The sequence below is a fragment of the Manacus vitellinus genome, unplaced genomic scaffold, assembly GCF_001715985.3.
Source record: "Manacus vitellinus isolate BGI_N305 unplaced genomic scaffold, ASM171598v3 scaffold_16_pilon, whole genome shotgun sequence".
NCBI classification, from domain to species: domain Eukaryota; kingdom Metazoa; phylum Chordata; class Aves; order Passeriformes; family Pipridae; genus Manacus; species Manacus vitellinus.
The window spans coordinates 8,817,550-8,844,330 of record NW_021939189.1 but is presented as its reverse complement, the minus strand read 5'-3'; the positions used below and the strand labels follow the sequence as shown (position 1 = coordinate 8,844,330).

At 38.4% G+C, this 26,781-nt stretch overlaps 1 protein-coding gene across 1 annotated transcript in view; it reads right to left on the bottom strand.

Annotated features, from left to right (window-relative positions):
* Positions 1 to 1,393: 1,393 nt before the first annotated feature.
* ABHD17C (abhydrolase domain containing 17C) overlaps positions 1,394 to 26,781 on the bottom strand; it is a 28,842-nt gene continuing 3,454 nt past the window's right edge. Inside the window, 2 exon segments of the mRNA XM_008925396.3 lie at positions 1,394 to 2,905; positions 5,582 to 5,761. Coding sequence (XP_008923644.3) covers positions 2,686 to 2,905; positions 5,582 to 5,761 — 400 coding nt within the window. The 3' untranslated portion in view covers positions 1,394 to 2,685.

The window sequence follows — 26,781 nt, the reverse complement described above, 5'->3', positions numbered from 1 at the left end:
CAATATAAAGCAGCTCACTATCAGGATTTATTCTGTGTATAGCATATGTCAGAAAATTATAAAAAAAATCAGAATTAATTGAAGAACTATTGGATGAGAACCAGGCTACAAGGAATATTATTTAAGGGACCAAACAGGTAAACAAATCACTGAATTAAAATAGTGGTAAGAAGATCCATACCAGTGGATCAATGATAGGTCATTAACATTTTAATTAAGAGCAAAACATCTGTGTTACTTAAATGCAGATTAACTTCACAAAGCAAAACAGACAATGCAGAAACCAGATTAGTGAGGCACCTCTGAGAATTAGTTAAGCAGGAATTCAGGCAAATATAAGATAGTCCAAGTGGAAATTCATGTTCATCCAGAACACTGTGAACTCAGGCTGCTTGTGCAGAGACCACAGGACACATACAATAATGTTGAATTTGGATCTGGGGCTCTCATTAACAGAGGAATACTGACAAAATGCAAAGCAACTGCAAAGACAAGTCACAAAATGACTGCAGGTGTTGAAAAAGTAGTAATCAAAGAAATCAATTTATAGGGAAAAGGTTAAACGTACGAGTTTGTATTAAGTAAAAGGGTAGCTATAAGGGGTCATAAGGACAAGAAACATTGCAGGCTAAAGTTTCAGAGCAACACAAAGTTCAACCTGGGTATGAAAAAAACCAGTGCCCAATTAGGCAAAAATCCCCCAAGTCACTACATTGACAGGCTGACTCAAAGTTACCTTAACTACCTGTACCACAGACAGCAGCTTTGTTTCCCAGGGCTATAGTCTCAGGAAGCACACACTGAAAAAAAACCCCACTGTGGATTTATGAAAGTACAATAAATACGATATTAAAATCAAACATGTATCTGAACATTTATTTAAAATACAGGAGGGAAGTGGTGAGCTTGAGGTGATGAATAGGCAAAACTTGCCAGTTTTGGCTGGAAGAGTCACCAAGACAACAGCTAGGGGCCCTGCTGCCTGGGACATTTAAAACTCCCCAACTAGACAACACAGATGCACAAATCCAGAGCCTAAGGACCCAGATGGCGTGGAGCTGGATGCATGTCCTCATTTCCCTCCACTGTAAGTGAAAATACCAGTTTTTTTCCTTTTGCAGAAATAGGGCCAAGGCAATAATCAAAGACAATACACACTTGCAGTGCTGAAAATTAACTGCAGGCCTATTATAAGGATTCATAACAACTGTGTTCAAACATTTCTTCCAGGCAACAAATCATGATTTTTCATTACTTAAAACCAGCTGAACACCATTTAAACATAATCTCTTTTACAACTGATTTACATACCCAGGTTGCTCTATCAAGAAATCTGTATTTATACTTCCCTTGTGTATGAAAATTATGCACCAAATAAGATTCAAAACTTGAGCAAGCTCTAATCCATGCATCCTTTATTCCATTACAATCACTGTGTTGCATTGTAGCAACAGGACACGAACTGCAATCAATCGCGATCAATTTATACAACAATCTGAGGCTTACAGTACATTTAAGGCCTTTAAATTTGGAAAAATTAGACCTATGCTAGCAGTGTAACAATTTTTAAGTGTTTTGCATTTCTGATGCATAATCTGTGCGATTCCAGTGTCAAAGAATCAAATTACTTCTAAACTAAAAAGATCAGCTCAATGAAAATTTAGTTACATAATTCATCAAAACATAAATGTGTAAATTTTTTTTTTTTGTCCTGGAAACTTTATAAAACTTTAATAGCAAAATAATATAGGGATAAAAACATATTTTAACAAAATGTATTCAATCATATACAAACCAGAATTTTGCAGTTTATTGTAACTAGACTTAAATTAAAACTACCAATTAAGAATCTATGCACAATGTAAATTCAAATATGTACAGTACTTTTAAAAAGTCTACAGGAATGCTTTACAGAAGGAAATGTCTGTTATGGCTATTATTCAGACAATCTGAATATTAAAATGAGTTTTCTAATAGTAAATTTACACACTTATTTTTAAACAAAAGCAATTTTGTCCCTAGATCCTTTAAGAATATTCCAGTTATGCTTATACAAGTAATGGAGAGGTCGTTACAGAGTTTAGCCCCATATAGTAGTTTGTTTATTTTCAGGTAAAAGTATATTTAAATAATTTACTTGGGAAGATCAGTAAGTTAACAAAAGAACACTAGAAGGGAGGAGGGGGAACTTCATCACAATAACTTTCCAGTTACAATACCACAGCTAGAAACTTGACAGAGAAAGTACTCCCTTAGATTGAACCCATGATTGTTCAGAACAAGCTGTAGCTCATAACAGTTGTGTTCTCCACACTGAGAACACTGGGGGAAAAAGTCTTTGTAGGACAGAATTATAAATGATCTGAAGTGAGACAGAGAGAACTGATCTTCGATTAATACAGCACTAGGTAAAAAGTGTCCCCATAAGCAGCTAGGATTCCCACTTCCTTCAGGGCAACGAAGCTAAAAATTGTTGGAATTACAGTAGTTGACCATATTTGTGTGCATTAGTAGAATCATTTCCAGATATAAAAGACAAATTTCATCAGATGTTTGATTAGAACACCCTCAAGGCAGGGCATTTCTTCATAGTATAAAGCTATTACAGCTATCCAGTTAAAGCATGTGCAAAAACAGGTAATTTCTTCCGTTCACAGTAACTGAGGTAAAATCAGGTAGGCTTCTTCAGGAGTTGGGGAGTTCGTGAGATATGAACTGTTTTAGTCTCTCTAAGTACTGTGCATAAAGCTCTATGTCATTATGCCCAGCCCCTTCCACCCAGAGGGGCTCTACCGCTCGCGGACACCGCTCGTACATGGCCAGGCCGTGCGAGAAATCGATCACCTCGTCTTCGGTACCGTGGATGACCAGCACAGGAGAGGTCACTTTAGAGATCTTGTCAATGCTGGGGGAAGGAAAAGAAAACACAGCTCAGTTCGGGAATTTAACTTTCATACCATTAAATGATTGATACATCCAGTTACCACTGCATGTTTTCAAATGGCTGCAAATCGTCGGAGTTGTGCAAAAGTGATACGGGACAAGGCTCGTTCCCAAAATACACGTGTAAACAGGAGCCTGCACTGCCATCACCACCATCCCACCAGTGCTAACAACATGAAGTTTGAATGGGCAGCATGCAAATAAGGTTTGGCACCAAAAAGCCCCCACCAAAACAGAGGGTGTATCTATTACAAAAAACACTGTGAGGCAAGTGAGATTCCATGGGACATGCTGCAAATGTGGACTCTTCATATTACACATTATCACTGTCCAATTTAACAGCTTAGGAAGTAATTAACTACATTCCAGTCATAAGATTTCATTTTAAAAAAACAAACAAACAAAGCCTTGGCTCATGAGGCTTGAACCTCTCTTTGAACCTCCAAATTAGGCAGATTCAGCTAAAGTGGGTGGAAAAATGAATACTGGTAATATTCGATTTGACAGAAGGACAGGTCTACTTCTTTATCCTACCTAATAAAAGGTGTTTGGATTTTCCTGCTCCTGAAGAACATGGAGGCATCCAATTCTGGCAGGACTGTTGATTTTACAACATGATCAAGACTGCTTAAAATTATTTAAAAAATACAGATGCCAGCATATGCTGACTTAAAAACAGGTTCAGAGAAGCTTTATGAAACTATAAAGTTACCTAAAAACTAAGATGTAAACTGAAGCACTAAGCCTCACACATACAAACCTCAGCATTCAGTATTCTAGAGAACCGCCACTGGTATTCCAGTAAACATCTGAGTGTAAACACATTTCTGCCTGTCTCAATACTTCTCAAAAAAAAAAAAAAGCAGGATTCAAGTAATTTAAGGTGCTATTTAAAATGTAGCCTATTTCACTTTTCCTGTCTGGAACTTGAGTTGTGTGCAACTATGCTGCATACAGGAAAACATAAGAGAGGCCTCAGAATAATGCAGATTTTAGTTTTCCCCATAATTTTCATCCCCAAATTAATATCATAGCTAAATGTAAATTGCAAATATTTTATATTCAACATGCTATATAAACTGAAGTTTTAAGCCCATGGAAAAGGTCTATCCCGAAGTCCCACAATGTGACAGATGTATCAGCTACATACAGCTACAGAGATATTTATGCATAATTTTCATGGCTAGATACTAAGTTCTCAATTGTAGGAAACCCCTTTCACTTCAGTATTCAGATAATGAAACTATTTTTTTTCACATATATTCACAGACCATTAAGCCAGATAATATTTGTATTTTGCAGAAAATTGGAAGGTGTCCCATTGCCAACTCAGCGACTCATAAAGCAGTATTTAAACTGCACATTAGCCTTACTTAGTATTCTCAGCCACACGACTCTGCAGCTAGAAAAATCTACAGAGACCAAACTCTCACAGAGTCCCAACATAAAATGCACATAATAGCAATTCACTGTAGGTGCACACAGAACTATTTTGCTTCCCACCGTGAAGACAGACAGTTGAGCTGCACACATTCATAAAGTGCACTGCTGTTTATTTTCACTGCTCCCAGTACCAGGGAAGTCAGACTGACGGCAATGAAAAGCTCAGTAGGGCAAGAACAAAATACTCAAGTGCTACAGTACATCTGTTGTCACTGTTTCCCCTTCCACTTTTTCTTTTTAAAACTGTTATTTGATTTGGCTGGTAACAGCTAATCACTGTTACTTCTGTAATCAGAGCTATTTTTAAGGCTTTGTTTTTTCCTGCTCCCGCAGAAGCATTTGTAAATATTGGATTTCAGGTTTGAGGATGATGAATGAGTTGGAGTATAAGTCCTTCAAATTCTGTCTGCACCTCCAACAATTTAATTACTTAATTAATAACCTGTTTGGAAGAATTCTAAACATGGGGACTGGACATGGACACTGTGAGAGCCACTATGACTTGGTCACCATTCCCTCCAGCTCTTCTGGCTAGAGATTTGTACCTACGGCCTCCTCCACCTTCCAATTTTGATCTGTTGTAACCAAAATAAAACAAACATAAGAAATGCTATAAATATCCCTTACTAGACTTATTGCAAGCATGACCTGAAGCAAAGCCAAGTATTGCACAAGACTTCAGTGTCTGTTTTGTCTTCTCCCTTCCATGGACCACCAAGGTTTTTATCTGTGCCTCCCCTCCTCGCCCCCAGGTCTATATGCCCTGCTACAGAGAGACTGGATTCCCCTCTCATATTCTCCCATAATTTAAACTGAGTTCTTAAAGATTCCTGGAATATCTGCTGTTCTCAGGACCTCTACTATTCTCAAATATTTGGATACTCTAATTTAGGTCTGCTGCAATTGCTTTTCCAATGAAGCACCACGCTATAAAAGCAACTGTTTTATCCTAAAACCAGTTGTATATAGTTTTCTGTATGTAAAATATTCAAGAGCTTCTTAAAACAATCTCAGAATCTTCCAAAACAGGGACAGCGACTTACTTTGCTTTGGTCACAAACATCGAGATCTTACACAATCCCCAGCAGGGAGCAACAAATACAAGTCTTGGTATCTATTTGCATACCAGTCCCTTTTAAACACCTAAAGAGCATGCTGAGTACAGAACAACCATCTTTGCAGCATTTATACATACCTTGGAAAAGCATCAAAGCAATAGGTTTTCCTAGTGTCAGGAAAAGCCACCCGTAATCCAGACATCAAGGGAGAATGAAGGATTACTGCTGCACACTCGTACCGAGATGCCAGGTCTACTGTAGGGACAGTACCAATACTCTGACCATACAGGATGATGTTCTCAGGACTAACACCATACCTGTGGAGAAAAGAAAGATCCCTTTGAAAAAAAAAAAAAAAAAAGCCAAAACACAACACATTTCACATCACAGAAGCAAAAACCAAACCAAAGAAACTAAAATTAGGAGCATCCCCCCTTTCCTCTGTAGCTCTTTAAAATCTGTTTCTAGGAGACAAGAACTTATACATCTAAATTTTAAACCAGTCCATTAAAGTAAATAATCAAAATATTACAAAGGTTAAAGAGAACTGTCCTCAAAGAAGGAATGTCAATTTGTCCCTTAATCTTCACCTTCTTTATCAACAGCTCTTGTTTTTCACTCCACAGCACAGCACATCAGACCTTCCCCCTATCCAGAGTCACTCTCAGGAATTTCAGTTGGATGTCCGAGGTGCTAAAGACCTTTTCAACCATTAAACACAATAGTTACTCCTCTGCCCACCTTTCCTTCCATGCAGTTGGAACAAAAAGTCAAAACTGCCTTGTTAGTGTAGCTGAGGACAGCAAAGACAGGTCTGTTAATTTTTCCAATTTCTGATTAGTATAAGTTATTCCTCATTTTTCTTTTCCAGTTTAAAATGTGTCAAGTTTATTTTGTAACTATAAAGATACATCACTCCATAAAATTCAGGGTTCACAGGGAGTCTTGGATGGCTCCCTGATATTCCTGTTTAGTCTGTAATACTGTCCTAGCCTGTGTGCTATTTCATACTGCAAAAAAACTTGAGGATGAGACTAAGTTTTCACTTGAAGTATGCAAAATAGACAGGAATTTGGAAGGGGCACAGGAGGAGGTGACAGTGGATAGGAAGAAGTGAAGAGCATTTGGCCACCAGAACTTGTTAGAAAAGCTGCAAATCAAAGCTGTTATTCAATTATAAAATATTTACCCAGAAGATTTTTATCTGTAACTCCACTTCCTACTGCAAGCTGTATAAAGAATAATCAAGTGCAGAAGAGAATGCATTTCTAGTAGAAAATAAATTTGTGCAGAACATGTCTTTTTGCCTGTCTACACTATTGACAGTCCTGCTGTCACTGACAATGAAAATCAAACCCTACAGTTTAGGCCATACCCCCTGTGTCTCTGGAAGGTTTCGATTTCCTTGCAAAGCTGCTTGCAAGGTGTATGGTCAGGCCTGGAGAGTACTCAGCTTTCAAGTATGAAATGGTTGATTTGGTATGTGCAGAAGAGAAAAATTACAATGGAAGAATAACCAATTAATAATTAAAATTACAATTACAATAGAAGAATAATCCAGTACTAATCATGCAATTACAGGCTGTCAAGATTGCCTCATTTTATGATGAAGTATAACTAGACTGGATTGTAGCCTCTGTGAAACTGAATTTTTCTTAGTATTTCTATACTGCTGAGCATAAGGGTGCTTTTGGCATCTACCATAATATGAATAAGCAACTGTATAAAAATATCTCCCTGGAGTAAAATTTTATCCTCTTGGTAACCAAGCAGCAGCTCACACTGGTGGTCTATCACCACAGACACGGCCTGATGTTCTTAAAGAGATCTTGTGAAGCTCTCCTAGCAGATTTATTTCCCCTCCCTTAGTGTCAGATATAGTCCAGCACACAGAGGAGCACAGTTGACTCAGTTATCAGATCTTGGAGCGAAGTCTTGTCCTCACAGGCTTCGTTCCCTGTTCTGGGTGGGGAGGGCTGCAGGCATGCAGCTCTGAAGGCAGCACAGGCATCCAATCTGCTGATGGACCAGCTGTTACATCGTATTAAAGACAGGTAGAAATGCATCCACATCAGGGAATACAAGAAAACAGGACTGAAACAAGATCTTCTGCATGGCACTTCAGTGGAGATGGAATGATATATTAATGCTGGTAGGTTTTGCAATACCATCCTGAACTCCAGTGCCGTGACAAGCATGAAGTTCCCTTTCTAAAAGGTTTACACTACAAGCAGAATACGGAAACAGATGTTTGAATGGGAATCACAGGGTAACAGGACAGCATTGGGTGGCAAGAGAATTCAACACATACAATTGCCTAAGTATAGCAATTTTCTTCAACATTCATCTGCTTTGGATTCGCTCCTTTTGATGTTATTTTGTTTGAAAAATCTCAGTTTCTTAGTATGCCAGTTAAAGTCAGATACAGTCTACAGAGTCATTAAAAAACCCAGAGATCTCTAAACTTAAAGTAGCCCTTCATCATTAAATAAATGCTACAACTATTCAGTATCCAACTCCATAGAAAGTCAATGTGACAACTTTGACAAATGAAATAATCACAAAAGGGATTAGGATACTGAGTTAGTGCACTCTTAGCCTACCATTACATAAATGTCTTTTCTATTTTTGTATTCCTACTGACTGACAACTAAAAGAATCTCTGGGACTGTTTTATTTAAGGACAGGCCAACTTTCCAAGATAGACAAGTTACTGTAACAGATCTATCTTTTTAAGCCCTTCACCATTAGGCCATCAATCAACAAGTGAGACACTAAGCTTACTGCAAACATCAGCAGAAACAGCTACAAGTAAAATTTATTTATTGCGAGGCCAAAGGACACAGGACAACTCATGAGGGCCATGAATAACTGACCTGTGCAAGGTCCTCAGAGCTGAGGGCCATGGCTTGGCTCCATGATCCTCTGTGTCCTCCCAAATGCTGCCCAGCTGGTGACTCAGCAAGCACCGCTCAGCTGGGGTACAAACCGACCTGGGGATTTTATCTTTAAAATACAACATGCTTAAAGCAAAGGCTGGGTCCCTCCCTCACTCTCTGCAAACTTCCTTGTGGTATTAGATCCTTGCACAACAGGAACAGTGATACAGAAAGTGAAAGAGAAGAGAGGAAGAGCAGACATGGGTGAGAAGGCAGCAACAAAAGGATAACTGAGCGACAGAGAAAAACGGAAAGAACATGACAGAAAAAGGCAAAAGATACTCTGGAAAAAGAGGAATCCGGTTACAATCTGCCCACCTATTAAGGAAGAAAGTCTTTCCACCAGCTAAACAGCAGCTCCTAAAAATAACTTCCTTGAAGCACACAAGCTTTGGTCTCTGTGGAAACAGAGCTCCATCCAACGGAGCGGGAGAGTCAAGTTAAATTTCTGGATATGCTCGGGCACTTCTCCTGTGGAGCCCATCAGAGAGTTCTAAACAAGCAGGGCAACACTGCAACATGGAAACCAGCCTTCAGTACAGCCAAAGAGGAAAATAATTCAGTTACCGTGGGCACATGCAAAACACCGATTTGAAAACGGGAAAAAAAAGAATTAGAAAAGATAGGCATGCTTTTTTTCCCAGAGGGAACTCCATTACTGAGAACTGCAGCTACTGCTACATAAATGATGCAATCACTTCTGCTCCCCCTTACCCACAAACACTTATCAGGTGGCAAAGCTCAAAGCTCTCCAGCCTATTCCACTCAGTAACCCATGAGTATGTCGTGTGGCTTACAGATTACATTTATGTGTGTAGAAAAAAAACCAAACCAGCAACCTTCACAAGCAGTACAGCTGTCTGTACCTACAACTTCAGGCCAGGTCTAGGAAAGGCCCCAACACACTCCACAGTTAACAGTCATAGTAGTTATTTTCCAGCCCTCCATGTTACTGCCTCAATTTAAACAAATTAGGTTTACCAGCAGTTCTGGTCTCCCCATGCCAGCATGAACTATGTGCACCAAAGCTGGTTATTAAGAATCCACACCCCAGACTCTTTACTTACTCCTGCACAGAGTAATAAGAGACCTCAGTCACGCCAGCAGGTCAGTGGGACAGAGGAGACTGGGAATATTGCTGACAGCGAGTAAAGCGAAGGAGGATGGGACACAATTACTTGTAGTTCATCTGCTCGGCCATATGGCTGTGGTTTGGGCCATGTCCCTCCTCAGTTTCCTCACACGACATGGATAATGGCATCAACTGCCACTGCACAGTACTTAATGTTTTCTGGCTGACAGCACTATGTACAAACTATGTATTATCATAAAGCATCTTTAATTATAAGCATAAGACACCAAATCCCTCCTCCCCCCCAGGGCTTCAGCTTCGAGCGATACAGATGGAAAGTTTACCACTGCTATTTTTACTCTCTCCTTACTCAGTTGAGAGTGCCAGTGGAATGCTGCTGTGGGACTGCAGACATGTCACACAGCTGAAGCCCTGCAATGCTCACGGTCAAAGCTACAGCATCTGTGCCAATCCTCAAAGGTGCCAAATACATATTCAGTAATGAGGCCAGTTCTTTTTTCAGGCTTACTGAATCCGGGAAGTTAACCACACCTTATATTTTCAGTTTGAATTCTTATGGTTCTTGCTGTCCCATTATCCCTTACCTGAACTGGAAAGCATATAGAGCAGCATGGATATAGCAACAGCAACAAATTAGTTTTGAAGATAGCCACAGAAACTATCCAGGCAGAGCATTTTGATGGCACAAAACCCATTCCATAATGCTGTGGAGACCTGCTGTTTAACTGCTACTAAACTAAGGCATCGAGTGATGGTCAAGCTCTCCCTTACAACACAGTCCATAAATATACAAGGCCAGGAAAATGAGGTAACCAGCTCCTGCATTCCTGCAAGGGGACTGAGTTTGACACTGGGCACTCCCCTCTCCAGCAGAACACCAATGAAATCATTCATTTCAAAGACAAAGAAAATACAGCACACACCAAGAATGACACCAATCATGTCACATTTGGAGGAAATAGTGACTTCTAGAGTACCTTTGCTAGAACACACATCCTCAGTTCTTCATAACCTATTCAAGTCTGCTTCTGTCTGTTTATACAAAACCATTTGTTACAACATACTGTTTATCCCCTTTTCAAAATGCATTATCTCCAAATTTAATAATCCAGAGGAATTTAGATTGCTTTTCAAGAAACACAAACAGGTTCTTCTCCATCATCATGATACACTTCCGTAAAATATCCATGTACATTTTCAGAAATAAGTGGCAATTTAATCCCCTATCAATCTAAAAATCTAATTTTGGGGATAGAAAGAAAAACAAAAATCCTCAATTAAGGAAAAGTCCCGCATGCAGATTGTGTACCTTGAGCATGACTTTATGTTGTGAGCCTTTTATGTTAAAATAAATCAACACTAGCAGTTCAGCCAATAAAGATTATTTCAAGAAATTTACTGTATCAGAACAAAACACTGAATTTTGCATTGTGCTTCAGCAAGTACCACTCCAGCATGTCAGCCAGAATACCATAGAAATTACAGTAGATTTGCAGCCTAAATGCCAACATTAAATTGAGAGGAAGGCATTAGATTAAGGATTTTTGGAGTTAACTATAACAACAACTGTCAAATGAGAAAAATCAAATTTCAAGATTCACAGGAAACCCTGGCACACAGCTAGAGTCTCTGTGCCAGTTTCTCCAGTTTCCCTGAATTCACACAAACACAGGTCTAAAATTCCTCACTGTTTTACTGACACTGACTCTTTAAATTATGAGATGACTTCCTCCTTCTCTACCTCCTTCCTGTCCAAGTCTACAAGTACTATGAGATTCCACTTCAGGTACATCACACTTTATCTTTGATTTCACATTTTCACGTGTAAGAGCCAAAATGGTTTGTACAGTATTCTGTCTTATGAAGCTGCAAAAAAAAAAGACAGATTTTTTTGGCATATATCCCAGCACACTGTCATAGGAGCAGACAAGCAATTCCACAAATGTGTTCACACTCAAAATAATTTAAATGGCTGCCAGAGAAATTTAATCAAGGAATCTGCCACACCAGAGAGCCATTTGGTTATGCTATGGAGAAACCCCAGTGCCAACCAGTATAGGCTAACTAATGCTAGAGTTACAGAATGAACCTATGACTCTTCAAAATGCCCTCTTAAGGGCTATTTTCTAAATTATCAGCAAATATTACACTATTACAGGCTTGCTGGATTTTGTGACTGGAGCACTAATCCAGTGATGTACCATCTCTTCATATAAATAAAAGGATCAAGTGGAAGCAACTTTTAGGCACTTCTTAGGATGATCCTTTGCAGTACAGTAACTTAATTATACCAAAGCATGAATCACTTCAACTGGTTCTTGATTACTGTCTTGTGACTATCAATGATCTGTCATCAAATATTGAGAACTGTGCTCAAAGTTCAACCAAGTCCTAACAAGGCTATTGAATATCACTGGTGAGCTCAAGCAACCATGACAGAAGCAGGTGATCTACACACTGCTGAGCAGTGGAGCCACCCACTGCAAGTTTGCCCTGAACAACCATGTAAATGATATTTCACGGCATTCCCTAGTACAAACTGTAATGAGATTACATTTTAAATTAACTGATTTATGCTAATCTGCACTGAGTAGCTTTGGGGTGACAGCTGGATGTCTTTTTTTTTTATATATATATAAAATCCAAATAATACTGGTCCGTCTAAAAAAACTGCTCCTTTTTCAAATACAGCCTTAAACTACCTTGTGTTCATCCACCTCAAACATAGGCTCCTGAGGATGTCACGTGTCAAAGTGGGAAACACCTTCCCTAACTCAAGTAAAACTGCTCAGGACTCAGAGGAAAACCAAGTGCTCTTGAACAGTAAATCCACTTCCCTTCTTTTTTGCCCCCCTGCTTTATCATTATGAGGAAGTTCCTTTTCCCTCTTCAGCACCCATTTTGTTGGAGGACTTCATACCACACCACAGCAGCACTTCCAAGTGCTTATCTTGCACCACACATTTTTGAGCCAACTTACCACCACTGTACCACCAGCCCAGAGCAGCAACCTGCAGGTACAGATCCAGTCTGGTCTCTCTTCTGTCATTCATAAACCAGGCTCTAGCACCACAACTAGTTATAGTTAATGATCTCACAGCAGAGATTTTTTTTAACAACTGCAATCAAACTGCATCTATCCATTCTAAATTTTCAAGCATTTTTCAGAACTAGGAGTCAAAAGTGAAGTGAAACGTAAGAGCATTAGAAAAACTAACAGATAACACACACCATCAGCCAGGAAAGAAAACCTCTGCAAACTTGTGTTCTGGAAGAAATCTCTTCCAAGCTACCTGATACTGTTGTGATACAAAAGGCAGAATGGGCATAAAATCGGCAATCTGTGCTTGCAGATCTCTTTGGTATGTTTTTAAGGAGCTAAAAAGTAAAATCCATTTGTTTTCTCTTGTACTGAGAACCCAACTGTATTTATAACACAACTTTTCACCACCACAATAACCCAGGATACTCATTTTGGTGTTTGGTTTATGATAGATTGCTCATTTGTCTACCACATGAAGTATCAGTTTTATGTATAAACAACAAACAGATTTGGAACAGTTGCTTCTGCCTGACTGAGGGTTTGTTGGGGTTTTTTTTGTTTGGTTGTTTGGGTTTTTTTCCCTAGATAGCAGGGAACGAGGAAACAGTTTTCATTAAACATGCATTGAAATTTAAGCAGGAACTTGTGCCATGGGCATGATGATGTAATAGAACAGAGTGACTTTTCCTCTACAATAATTAATTCTTTCATATCAAGTCAAAGTTAGCAAGAAGGTCAATGACAAGCAAAAAAGACTCTTGGAAAACATCCAGTAAAGTGATGTGGCTGAGCCATCCGTTTGAACACCCACCTTTACCATTCTGCTACTTTATGACAAAAGGCAAATAACACTCAAATACTCAGTGCACTCAGAGGGAGTGAGCACCTTCCTAAACTCCTAAACTCCCAACATTTAGAGGGGGTTATTTATTTTATTTCTCTAATCACAGCAGCAAATACAAACCAAACCCACTGTAAGTTGAAATACAAGAACCTAGTAGCAGTGGAAATTGGAGCTATGTATATATACATATATATATATATATACATATTCAAGTATAATTCCTATTGCCTCCAACTTTCTTTGCTTTTGCAACCTTAAAAATCAGCTGGAGTTCTGCAGCCAGCACTGGCATGAGATAATAGTTTTGAATGCACGGAAGCTTTCCACTCTTCATAGTTTCCTGCTTCTTACAAAGTGCTTTCTTTGAGCAATCCTGATTCACACCATTTAGTCTCAAGACACAACGGGTAGATGGCATAATAAAATGTATCTTTCACTCCAGTTATTTTAAAAATAGAGCACTGGAGTTCACTTTAACGAAGTATTTTGCATTCAGTTAAGATGCTCTGTAGCAAATAAACCTGGAATACAGAGGACAGGAAACCTTTACTGGTCACTAAGAACTATCTTTCATGACCAAAGCATCAATAATTCACAAAAACTCAGTCAGCTATATTCTATTATATACTCTTTACTGTAACTGCTGTACAAAATCTATATAGTCAGTCTCTGAGGTACATTCAAATAAGCTGAGACAGCAGAGAAAATTCAGTTACTTTCACAGAGAAGCTCAGTCTATGGTATCTTCTGAAGTGAGGAATTCATTATCTTCACCTCCAGCTTCTATCTCATCTCAATCCTCCAGGGGTACTTTTACTTCACCTGCACACAGCACCTATGCTCTATAACACAGAAGAGCTAAGACAGATAAGTGTGCTCCTCCCGAACACTTAACCTGACATTAAAACTGCAACCATCCTTTTACTGTTGCAAAAAGCCTGCACTTTCACTTTGGGCATCCTACACTCAAAAGATGGAAAATGAGTAAACCACTCCCTAGAACTGTACTTCTAATAATGGTCGTTCTGAAGAACAAGAAAGATCTGATGATATACATCTACCTAAACACATTATGTTTTAATAGAGACTTCAGTTAAAACAAGTATATGTCAACTAACACAGAAACTGATTCCCTAGGAGACATTAAGAAAACCTGAGTGTAAATATTAACGCTGGTTATGCATTCCCACAAGTTTTGTGCTTTCATTGCTGTTTCTTAGATTTCAGCTACTTCCAAACTGGAGAGCCTTGCCTTATATCCGAGGCTGAAAATTCCCAGTGAGCCAATGCATTTTGGCTCACCTCCCAAGCCCATCACATAACCCTCCTCACTGGCCCTGGCTCAGCACTGGGAAACTGGGGGTTTACAAGCCTGGAGGAAGCAATCGTGCTGCTCTCCAACACTTCTCAAAGCATTTTTGTTTAGAAGCACTGTATTATTCTTTCAGTACTCCCATCTGTTTGCTGAAGCACCTCTGACACCTCAGTCTCGAGCATTGCTCTTGCCTTGACTCCTCACATCAAACACCAACTTTCTGCTGTATTCCCCTTACCCCTACACACCTACAGCACCACACTGGAGGTGAAGGCCACCCTGCTGTGGCACTAATTGCCACGAGCTGCACCTATGCCAGACATAAGCCTCTGACTCATGAGCTGGGATTACTTATCCAAGGAGAGCAGCAGCTTTTGACCAGAGCTGCTGCCTCCACCCACCTCTGACACTTCCACCCTTCCACCAGGTACAGCTCAGCTGCCACAAAGCAGGGAATAACTGCTGAAGTGCACAAACCACAATAGTCAAGAGGAAAAGAAATGGTGCCAGTTAAGTTTTCTTTCAATATATCAGGCAGTAACTTCTGAAAATACCTATCACTGTGTAAGCACACAATGAAACAGGACTAACCCTAAAACTGTAATCAAACTGCAAAGCTCACCTAAAATGTCACACCTGCAGGTTTGCACAGCTGGTTAGCCACACACACTGTAACTAATAAAAAAGGTATTCCTGACCTAAGGATCTTAAACCAGCAGTATATATGTAAATTCTGCTGAAGGCAGTTAGTTGTCTAGATTCTCTAGAAGAATTAAATGGTTTGTAAAACTGGGATTAATCCTTTTGGGACGAATATTTGGAAGGTTAGATGAAAAAAATTCAAAGCACACCACTCAAAAAGTTTGATATCTATAGATCTTGGCCCTTCAACTACTCAGGTAACTAGTCCCACCACTGTTTTAACTTAACTAACTACTTAACATTTTCTTTTGTGTGGGAAGTTTCTGTTTTGTGGTTTGTCTGATTTTGTTGTTGGGGTTTTTTTCCCCATTCTTGCCTTGCTTTTGCATCCTCTTTCATCTGTTTATTGTCATTTTATTAATGCTTCAGTCTCTAAGTAAAAGCTATTTAATCTACAGGTTTTACAAAGAACTTCACATTTTCAAAGATTAACAACATTAAATTACTTTTTGCTACAATTCTTTGATACAGCTTACAAGCCATTAAATGTGAAATATGCAGCACTGGTGTAGCATTTTCCTTACATCACTTACAGACAGTTGCAACTCTATCTAAAACACAAGCTGGTAAAATATTCAAGTGTTATCACCATAGTGCTAAGAGGGGAGAACAAAGGAAAAGTTGAACCGTCTAAACAAACAGCAGGTGCTTGTACCCAAAATCCTATTACAGCTGACATTTTCACACTGTTCTTCAAAGATCCCTGTGAGTCTGAATGCAGTGTCTCCCACAGAGCACCAGAACCAGAGCCCCAGAGGATTACACGGAAGCTGGAATGGATAAGGCCTTGCAAGTATGTGAGCAGACAAGCTGGATGCAGCATTTCTTCCCATCCAGCAGCATTAGTACAGCTCTGGCAGTAATTTGAGAGTCTCTGACAGAAAAGGGATGAGAGGGTAGGCAGGCAGGATGGAGGACAGGAATGGCAGAGAGGTCCTGATACAAAAGTGGTCGATGCCAATGAACTGGTCTAATGTTCCTAAAAGGCACCAACAGCAGATGAATCCATCTGTCCCCAGAATGAGTATTTTAGCAGCCAGCATTGTATGAAGATGACTCAGCTGGCACTTGGATTTCTTTCTCCTTTTATACTTACATTAATATGCTCAAATGCTGTAGAAGAACAGAGTTATTAAGTAAGAATGAGCTTCTCTTAAAGAAATGCAATATCTTATAAACACTGAAGGGCTCCATGCACAAGCCAAGCAAAGAAGTACAATGGCCTGTGTTATCCAGGAGACCATATATCCCACTTGGATAATACTCTTCAATTCTCTGGAAACACTTCACGTTTCTTTGAGTTACTCTAACCATTTCTACAGACTTGAAGAAAGGCAGTACTTTGATTTAGAAAGCAAAACAACAGAGGCCTTTCCTCTGCACTGACACGTCTTATGAATCACAAACAGGAAGAAATCCTACTTGGATAAGTGACACTGTAACCTCTATTTTTCTCCCTATCCCCAGGTAAGTGGAAAAAACACACACCAATTTACTTTACTTGTAACAAACTGAGCTTTGTTACACTGAGTCTGTACACATTTAAGCATCTGCTTTCAAAAAGTGGCAAAAGCAGCCTCACAGAGAAACACAACCCTCCTGATAAGTCTCCTCTGTCTCTCTCAATTATCCATTTTCAGACAGATTCATTAAATATTCTAACAAATACCAAGAGCGGTAACTGCCAAATGGAAGACAGTCATTTCATGAAAGCAATCTGTTACTAGAAAAGATTCATCCAGCATCTTTCCAGAGACAAGAAAACCTCAGTGTTCTGTCTTTCTCTGTGCCATTTTTATACCAGCACTTGACTTTTAAATCAGACTCATCAATTCCTTTCATCCTGAAGTTCTTCCATTCCTGTCACTCAAAGATGGGCTGACTTGACTCTACCAGGATTAGAGACCTGTTGGTCCACGAAATCTATACTTTATCAAGCAAATATTAAGGCCTGCACTGTTTCACCCTTCATTTCCTCTTGCACATTTTTCTTTAATGAACTTTTAGCACAATCAATGTTCAACCCCCAGTAACAGTCAATATAAACCTAAGATGATTAAAAAAATATATAGCAATCACCAGGATTAACAGCACCAGATGTTCTAGAACAGCAGACCACAGATAACTAGTTCAGAGCTTAAAAATCAAATTTCCTAGCCACAGCCTTTATCATCACAGACCTAGGGGCTAAATCCCTCCTCCCAGTAAAAACTACTTAGAATTGTGAACAATAAAATTTATCGCAGAGCCAAAGTTTCTTCTGTGTACTTCTGTTTGGTTGAAGTGCACATAAAACCTGCCTTGTGCTAAGAATCTGAAAAGACAGCACAAAAAAGTAATTTACTACAGAAACATATATCTGCATTTAATTACATGCAAAAAAATTAGCATCACTAAACTTTACTTGTCTTAAAGCATCAAATGTTATTCTAAAAAAAGGGAACAGTACTTCTGTACATTCAGGAAGGTACTAACTTTTTCATAACTTTCCTAAAATCACATCAGAAAATTCAATCTTGAAACCAGGTCAAATATACTTATTCAGCTTATCCAGCTGCCTTATCTGGGATCATCCTAGTGTCTACAGAGTAAAAGACATTTTGCTCAGATTGTGCAAATCAAGACGTTTTAACAATGGTTAACCAGCACATTTGCATACTGTGTTTTCTGCCAACATACCTAGTTAACAGGGCCAATTGCTTTTGTAGTTTTTTTGGTGAAAGATTTCTTGCTAGTCAACTTTTTCCCACCAAAAAAGGATGTTTAACAATTAACAGCTACTCCACAAGAAGCAGAAGTACCTAGCAGTGGATCAAGGACAACTGTTAATGCAATCACTTAAGGTCATTATTTCAGCTGATGCTAAAGGTAGAAACTGACCTGTGGATGCATCTTAGAAATTTAAAAAAATAAAAATGAACAGCAGCTTCCTGATGTTAATCACTACCCTATTTGCCTCTATTTATGATGCAGTCCTTGTAAAGCACACAGGCTCCCTACTTGATTGCAGTATCACCACACAACAACTGGTTATGCAGGAAAAAATGTTAACAATTCCAGTCCATGCCTCACCGGCACTTAACTGCCTCCCAATAAACCAGCACAGCATAAGGAAGTCTTGTACTGTCTGAGTTTCTATTTTTGAAATAACAGATAACAGCACAGTGCTTGGAAAAGAAGTATATTAATGTCTACATTACTATCCAAATTGGCATTTGGCCAGGTAGGTTTTCTGCAGTTCACCATTTCACGACATGGGCACTTTTAGTTATAAACTACTGCTGTTTTCTCCCCCAACACACATTTTTCCTATTTATCTCTGCACATAGTTACATTTTACAAATGAATGTAGTGTTTCCCTTCCTCCTAATATCATAAAGCTTTCAAGACAGAGACAAAATAGAAATTTTTAAAGAGACTTTTAAAAAGTATTTAAAGAGGAAATCTGGTCAGTTCTAGAGTGAAGAGCAGGAAAGAACACAGTTCACATAAGGCTATGCCCAGAAGTACTGGCCGTAGTGGAAGGAAGAAAAACAGAGTAAAAGATGACAAATTACGCCTGTTAAATCCTCCTCTCCCCCTCAAAATTCCAGTAATTAAATAAGCTAAGTTTAAACTAACATTTGTACCTTTATTTCAAATTAAAAATCAATATAATAAAAAAGAATAGAAAATTGCTTTGAAAGCCCAACCAAACAGAAGAATAATTTTTAGTGCAGTTTCTCCTGCTACTACATCCAGGTAAGAAACATCCTTAGGTTTTATGTTCCTTATTATGAATATTAAAGTGGATTTTTGGATGGAAAGAGTAATTTCCTGAAATAATTGGAAGGTGTCAGATCTTATTTTTATCAATACTGTGTGTTCAATGCTCTACACAAAATGATCTACAAGTCTTAGATGAGCTTTGACAGAAGGACATCCAATTTGGAAGGGTGGGATACTTGGCACCAACTTCCTTAATCTCAGGGTAGAAAAGAACTCAATAAATCAAGGAGACTTTACAACCCTCTCTACAAAACTGCAGGAACATGGAGGAATTATGACAACCTTATCTTTCAAGATTGTCATATCATTCCAGATCTACCAATAATTCAGATCCAAATTATATTCAAGTAGATTCTGTCATCTTCATTCTTGGTTAATGCAGATACAAATCAGAACCACTTCTTTTTCTAAAAGACAACTTTGTGCCTGTATTCCTTTACAGACAGTTGTTTCTGCATTATCAGATTGATTTTTAGTACAAATTTCAAAGACAGGATAAAGGACTAATTGTACTGGGTTTATGCACAGTGGGCTTTAGAAGTGAACATCAAATTACATGAATAATTAGCACAAGTTCAGGGGAGAGGGCAGAGGGTTTATCAGAGAACGTGGCAGAGATACAGCAAAACTCAAAACCTTTCAGGGATATTGGTCAGGCTTAAGGTTGAAACCCCACTTAATACCTTAAACGACCAAACTGACTCCCGAGAGGGTGCTTTTCTTGCATCAGAAAGTGCTGCCTGCAATGCATGCTAACTCCTGGTGTACTTATTAACCAGTCTGAGGCAAAGGTTACATGTGCATAAACCAGAATGCACAAAAAGAGTTGAAACACTACCCCACCTCTTCCTACCACTCTGGTACTTGTACAGTTTGTTAAACTTGATAAGATGCTCATACTCAAACTGAAACACTAACATTTTCCATAATATTAACACACATTAAACCCCATGCTTTACCAGGAAAAGACAAGCTTTTTGCAGTAGGGAGCAATAAAAAAATACTATTTAGAAAATGTGTAATGTGCAAGCTGAGGTACATTTCAGTTTTTGGGGAAGGAGGAGATTGACTGGTTCTTGATCTGCTACCTCAAGGTAAAAACTATCCAGGCAACACCTCCAAAATTAATATTACACAAAATTAACTACTTCATTAAAAAAAGGCACTAAAAAGACACTTAAACATACACAGGTTTTTGTGAGAAATTAATATAAAGAACAAATAGCATGTTGGAGAAGACCTTTGTAAATTTGCCCTGGAGAATATGCTTCAAAAACAAGACCATTTCCTTGAAAGATGCCACTTTCCCCAGCTTGTCATACAGTCAGCATCTCAAATAAATTCATCAGATGTTGGGGAAGACTATACAGAGCTGAGACAAGGATTAAGTTCTGCACAAACAAACTGGTCCAATGCTTAAGGCAGCAAGTTCACTTCTCAGGATTTCCCTTAAAGTATAGATGGTTCCATACAACATTTTGGATGCAAAATGCTCAGCAGAAGTCCACTCATTATTACTGTTGGTTTATCTTTTATTTTGTATGTTATTGAGGCTTGCAATTTATTGTGTAGTGTAATAGTTAAGACAATGTGTCTTGTTTAATTTATTATAAAGAGCAATTAAGATTCATGGAATAATGATAAAATAATCTGAATCTTATCTCAGTTTATCTGCACACTGGAAAAAAAACATACAGCTGGTTTCACTTCTTTGCTGATACAGAACACCATTTTTCTAGTTCTATGAGGAGAGCCAAAGCAAAGCTAACTAGAAGTTCACAGAGAGGAGGAAAGTTAGGAAAGATCCCATAATCTGAGCAAAACCCATTCTAAACAACCTTATTAAAAGACAAACATTTCAAGCCATACTATTTAAAGGATGCTTTCCTGAGAAATGTGTTGCAAGTTGGTCTCAGAACTTTCAGACTGTTTGGATCCCATTATCCATTATTCCAGTTGTTCATTTGCTGCACACAAAAAGAAATGGCCATGTCATGACAAAAAGTTACATTTCACCAGTCAAACGTACTGGGATCTTAAGATATGTGACAGTATCCTGAAAAACAGTAATAATGATAATAAAGAAAGAATATCTTTGAGCTACTAGCTGGCACTGCATGCCTTGAGAAGGGTTGTTTGCCAGACACTGAGCTATGCAGCTCATTTCGGCTGCATGCCTTGGCTGATAAATAAGGCTCCTGTGAGTCAAAGTTCTCAAAGTAATATTTCTATATGTAAGCAGAATTTTTTAATCAGGCATGGCAACACAAATTTTCCTAAAAGCATAGTCTGAACTGTCTAATCCAACAATCAATTCCAAATCAACAGTTAAAAATGACATTTTCACCTAGAAAGAGTTTCAAGAGACTGTACCAATAAATAATATTACTGTCAGGAAAGCATACATTAAGTTTTTCTAACAAATTTGCAATACAAAATAAAAACCAGAGGCAATACTTTGAGATTACCTCTAATTTAAATTTTTCCCTCTAGACTTTGAGGCAAGTGTAGTAACTTAAAACCTCATCTTCCACATCAACATCACTTTTCATTTGTGAACCCGCATGGAATTCCCCTTTTTGAAAGTCGAGAGGTTCCAGATTTATTTAATGATTGTAGGGATTTTCCCAAAGACATGCATGTGCGCATCAGGAGACATGAAACCAAGGGTGGGAAGGTGGACGGGCACTGAGCCAGATCCTGCTGTTTAGCCCAATTTTGTGCCTTTGTATTATCTGGTCTCATAGTCAGAAAATCCAACCACAGTGTTTTATGCCAACAGGAGAAGCTTTGTTCTGTAAAGTTAACAGAGTGGTTAAAAAAAATATAAAGAGATGTATACAGATAATGCCAATATAGTGCTGTCATTGTACAACTGACCTACGCCTGCACTTCTCTGTGATTGCTTGTGGGCAGCAGAGCTTAGTGTGCAAGCAACAATAACCCATTTTTCTCAAATTAGCCTTTGGAATAAAGAATGCAAAGATGTTCCTCAGACCTTAAGCTGACACTATGCATCATCCATCCATCCCATTCTACATTCTTAGCCTTCAATTAAAAGCATCTTTATTCCTCTGTGTTCATACAGTGTTTCCTGCGTTTACAATCACACACTTCCCATTGGTCCCAAAACCTGACACACTGAAAAAAACAACGCTAACAAAACACTCAGTTGGAGTCAGGAATGAAATTCAGCTTCATCATCAGATGTCAGCTGACTGTGCAAGACCAATATAAGTCATTCACCTAAAAACTGGAAGGCAGGGCAGTCAAGATGAAGCAGCAGCAAATGGGTCACTGCTTATTCAATTCACCAGTATTTGTCTCCAGCAACCTCAATTATCCACCACAAACTGACTCCTAGAGATACAAGAAGTTTGCCTGTGGCTTGGTTTGGTTTGGATTTTAGCCCATACAAACCCAATTTTGTAGAGTTACACAAAAAAGAACTCTTAATTAACTTCAGACATTGAAGAGCCACTAGCATTCAAAAACTGTAAAAAGATGCGCTTTTCCCAGATTCCAGAAAACACAAGGAACCCCTCCTCCTGCCCAGAGGTAAGTGCCTGCAATTTCTCTCAAGTTCAGAGGCAACTGAAGCTGTCTCCTAATCAACAGGGAAGCATTTCTGACCTTTTCAGGGGCTAGTTGACAAAAGCAAGCCTGTATGTGCACAAGCATGTTAGGTACAACACTTTGTACCTTATTTTATGACTCATTTCAACTGCTTCCAATGCAGCCTTGTAATTGATTTATATTTGTGAGGGAGGGCAGAAAGGAGTGTTAGTTATTCATTCTATTTATTATTAGCTTTAAGAAAAAAAAAGGCTATGTTATTTGCTCATTTCCTTTACTAGTGCTGCATAATTTTGAGACTGTTGGCCTTATAGCCAACAGAGAATGCAACTGCAGAACTAATTTCTCAGTATTTTGCTTAAAAGCAGTTTTGAGACACAGTTTAAAAGTTACTATCATCACATTGGCCTCTCCACCAGGAACATCATATTAAAAGGAAATAGGAAATTCAGACCTATGTTCCAGTTGGACTCCAAACAGCTAACTGCTTGGCACTATCCCTTCTACAAGTCTATCTCCACATGAGGAAACATCACAGGACCAAAAAAATCCCCAGAAAACTGAAGAGAACCCGTTTTCTTCACTCAATAAGGAAACAGAAATATTCATTTGTTGAATAAGTGTCAGTTTTCCCCACAAAGGCAGTTGCTGGCAGGTAACCCACTTTCATAGCTTGAAATGGTCTCCATCTATCTATACCCACAGGTATCGACAACCCTGGATAGCAGGGTTCTTTTTGTTCTTTTTACTTATGCTCACAAGTAATGAACTAGTGTAAGTTTAGCCCAGCACTTAGAAACGCTCCAAGGTAGCAGAGTAATGTAGGGTAAAGGTTGAATTTTGGAGGGATTTTTTGGTTTTGAGGTTGCGATGGACTGGAGACCGATCCAGGCTTCAGAGCAAAGCCACTGAAGTTTACACAGTCCAGTTCACACTCTGTCAAGACCAATCTGAACAAATCTAACAGCTACCAGCAACATGCACAGCTCAAACAGCCACAGCACAGCAACCATCAGCTCAGTCTCAAAAGGTGACGCTTCTCCACCCAGTGAGAAAGGCAAGCCTTCTCGTGCACTTCATGCAATTTAGTGCTAAAAAGCAGACAGAAACCTTCAGTTACTTCAGCATGCAGGACTTAACAACATGTTCCTCTAGAAATCCTTATGTTCAATGCTCTGACTGTGTTGAGAACCAGGTCCTACAACCCATGTACATCAGGGTAAACCAACATCTCCAGTTCAGGCAGTTGAATTTCAGGACTATCTACACTCAGGATAAGATGTACTGTTAGCCAAAGGCTCCTTGGCAGCTCATTTTTCTTCCCAAATAATACCAGTTGCAAAATGTTCTTGATAGTGAAAAATTTCCTTTTTTTTTTCTTTTTAAACAAGCTTTGATCTTGCAGTCCTGACAGAAATAGGGAAATATTTAACAAAACTACTTTTACTTCAGTGAAGAGCTAACATAACACCAAAGCTCAGTAAACATTTTGAATAACTTTGAACATCAGAGCACCTGTTTTAAACAGTTGTTGGTATTTGTCCCTGGGACACTCATCATCTGAATTAATCTGTGCTCATTGCATAGACAAGAGGAGAGGATTCTGTGTGCTTCTATTTTTGAATAAAGTTATGTGCAGTTTTTCTTTAAATTTTGACCATAGCAGGTAGAATAAGTTAAGTTTTAGAGAACAGCATCTTTGAACAATCCTTTGGAAACACTGTAACAACATTACCAGTGGTGGGAAATATCCTATTAAAGTCAGTGACAGAAAAATGTACCAGATGATGGTCCATGAGCAAAGGAAACCCTATTACTCCAGGACTATTTGTCGTGACTCCGCCAAGCACTGCCTTTGGTCATGTCAGGAATTTAGTTGGTAACCTTTTATCAAAACCTTTAAGTATTCAATCCAAAGAACTCAGATTAGATCATGCACAGAAATACAGTGCTAGCGAAAGAAGATTCTGTAGCAAAGAAAATTAAACTAGAAATTAACTATTTTGATTCATCAAGGTAAAAAAAAAAAACCACTGAAGCCATTATTCACCTGGAAAACTGTAACCACTTCATCACATCAGCATGGAGACAAACTAAACTGACACAACCTCAGAAGATTAGTTATTACTCTAGTCTAATCCAATTAAGTGTATTTCCTGATTTTACTCAAATGAATACAATAAGACTTCTCCACCAACTCCTGCAAAGGAAACGGCAATAATCTGCTGATAATCTGCAACACAAATAATAAAATCTCTCTATAACAAAAGGCTTGGTGTGGATTATTTATAACATTAAATTTGGGAAAATAGTTTTAAAAAAAAAACTATTTAAGCTTTCTAATCTATCTGCTACCCAATGATCAAAAGCCCTTGGATTTTCCCAACCATTTCACAATTCATGCCGTATTTACCAAGAAGGATAAGGAAAAATGGAAGCAAACCAATGCTCTCCTATGGACTGAAAGACAAATTCAAATGTGCACGTTTTGAGAAGGAAGGATTCAAACGTTACTATAACATCCATCACTTATCAAAAGCTTAAAAAAAATACTAGTTTGTATGGTGCACCATGAAAAACACGTTAAGCTGTATTTTGTTAAATGCAACAAAAACTGCTCTTCTAAGCTATTTATTAATTACATTTTCTTCCCCTCCTTTCAGGATACAAAAGATGGACTAACAGGTTCTCCTCTGATACTTTACTCCAGAAGTACGGGGAGTGGGGCAGCAGTGCCTTCTTTCATTTGACTGGGATTTTAAAAGATTTCACCAATCTTCTCCAAATTTTTAGGGAACATACAAATTGATTTGAATATAAATAGTATGCAGTCAACAAAGCAGTACTGGTTTTGTGCTTAAGCACTGTGCCCAAACCCTACGTGTGTATCCTGTTTTTAAGGACTGTACATTGTCTTAATGTAAAAGTGTTAGAAAGTTCAACCTTCCCATGTGGTATTCAGGAAAGGGGGGAGGACGAGGACAATCAAGGCATTCTGTGCAGATGTTATACTAACACAACCAGATATCAGGATAAGAGTCACATCTGAATAAAAAGCAGGAACTTAAAACCACATGGAACATGAGAGAAGACAGAGTCCAATAAACCTTCTCCTCATTCTGGTTCTGGTTTTGAAACAAACAGAACAGAAATAAACCAACCTGCCTAAAATAAAACACTTCAAAAAAAAATGTCATCTGTAGCAATAAGACAGAAAACTCTTTTTGAGTAACACTGAGATACCAGATGGAAATTTGTTAATCAAGTGGAAAAAAAATATATATAAAAGCCCAAATTAATTACTGATTAATACTTGATATCAGAACAAGAATAACCAATGGTACAGTTATGAACTCTGAAGAAAAAATCTATAAAACCTCATTTAAAGGGAATAAAATTGTATGTCAACATCTCTACTGGGTTGGCAGTTCACATTCAGAATGAATAATTAGTAAAATTATCATTTGAGAGTATACTTTATTCATAAAGAGGGATACTAAATTCTGTTAAATTAAGGCAAATAAGTTTCCTTTACAAAGACTGAAAAAATAGAGAACAGTTGAGACTGATTTTGCAAAGACAGGTTGATAACTGAAACTGAACAAAAAAACTTGATGATTTTATTTTTTCATCCACTGTTTACAAGATAGTTTTAAAGTCATTCATTACATAAGGTTTAATTCCTAAATGTGTATGTGATAGAAAGATCCTCATTTCAACACCTTGAAAAAATACAGTCAAAATGTGCAGCCATGTTGGCAAACCCCAGTCAGCTCACCATCATTTCTAAAATTTGACAGCAATCTGCCTTCTCCAAGTGTAGGGTTAATTGCCACCTTACTTGAGGCAACTTTCAAAATACACTGATAAATTAATAGTTGCTAAGTATCAGTGGTACTTCAGAGGCACAATTTAAAAGGAAAAAAAAAAACAGTCTCAGACTTCCAACATTTTAATGATTCCTTTCTGCTGCCAGGTGGAACGTCTGGTGGATTCAGAAGAGCAACAGCTTCCCACGGAACTTAGCACAGATGACTAAATGCTTTTGATGGCACAG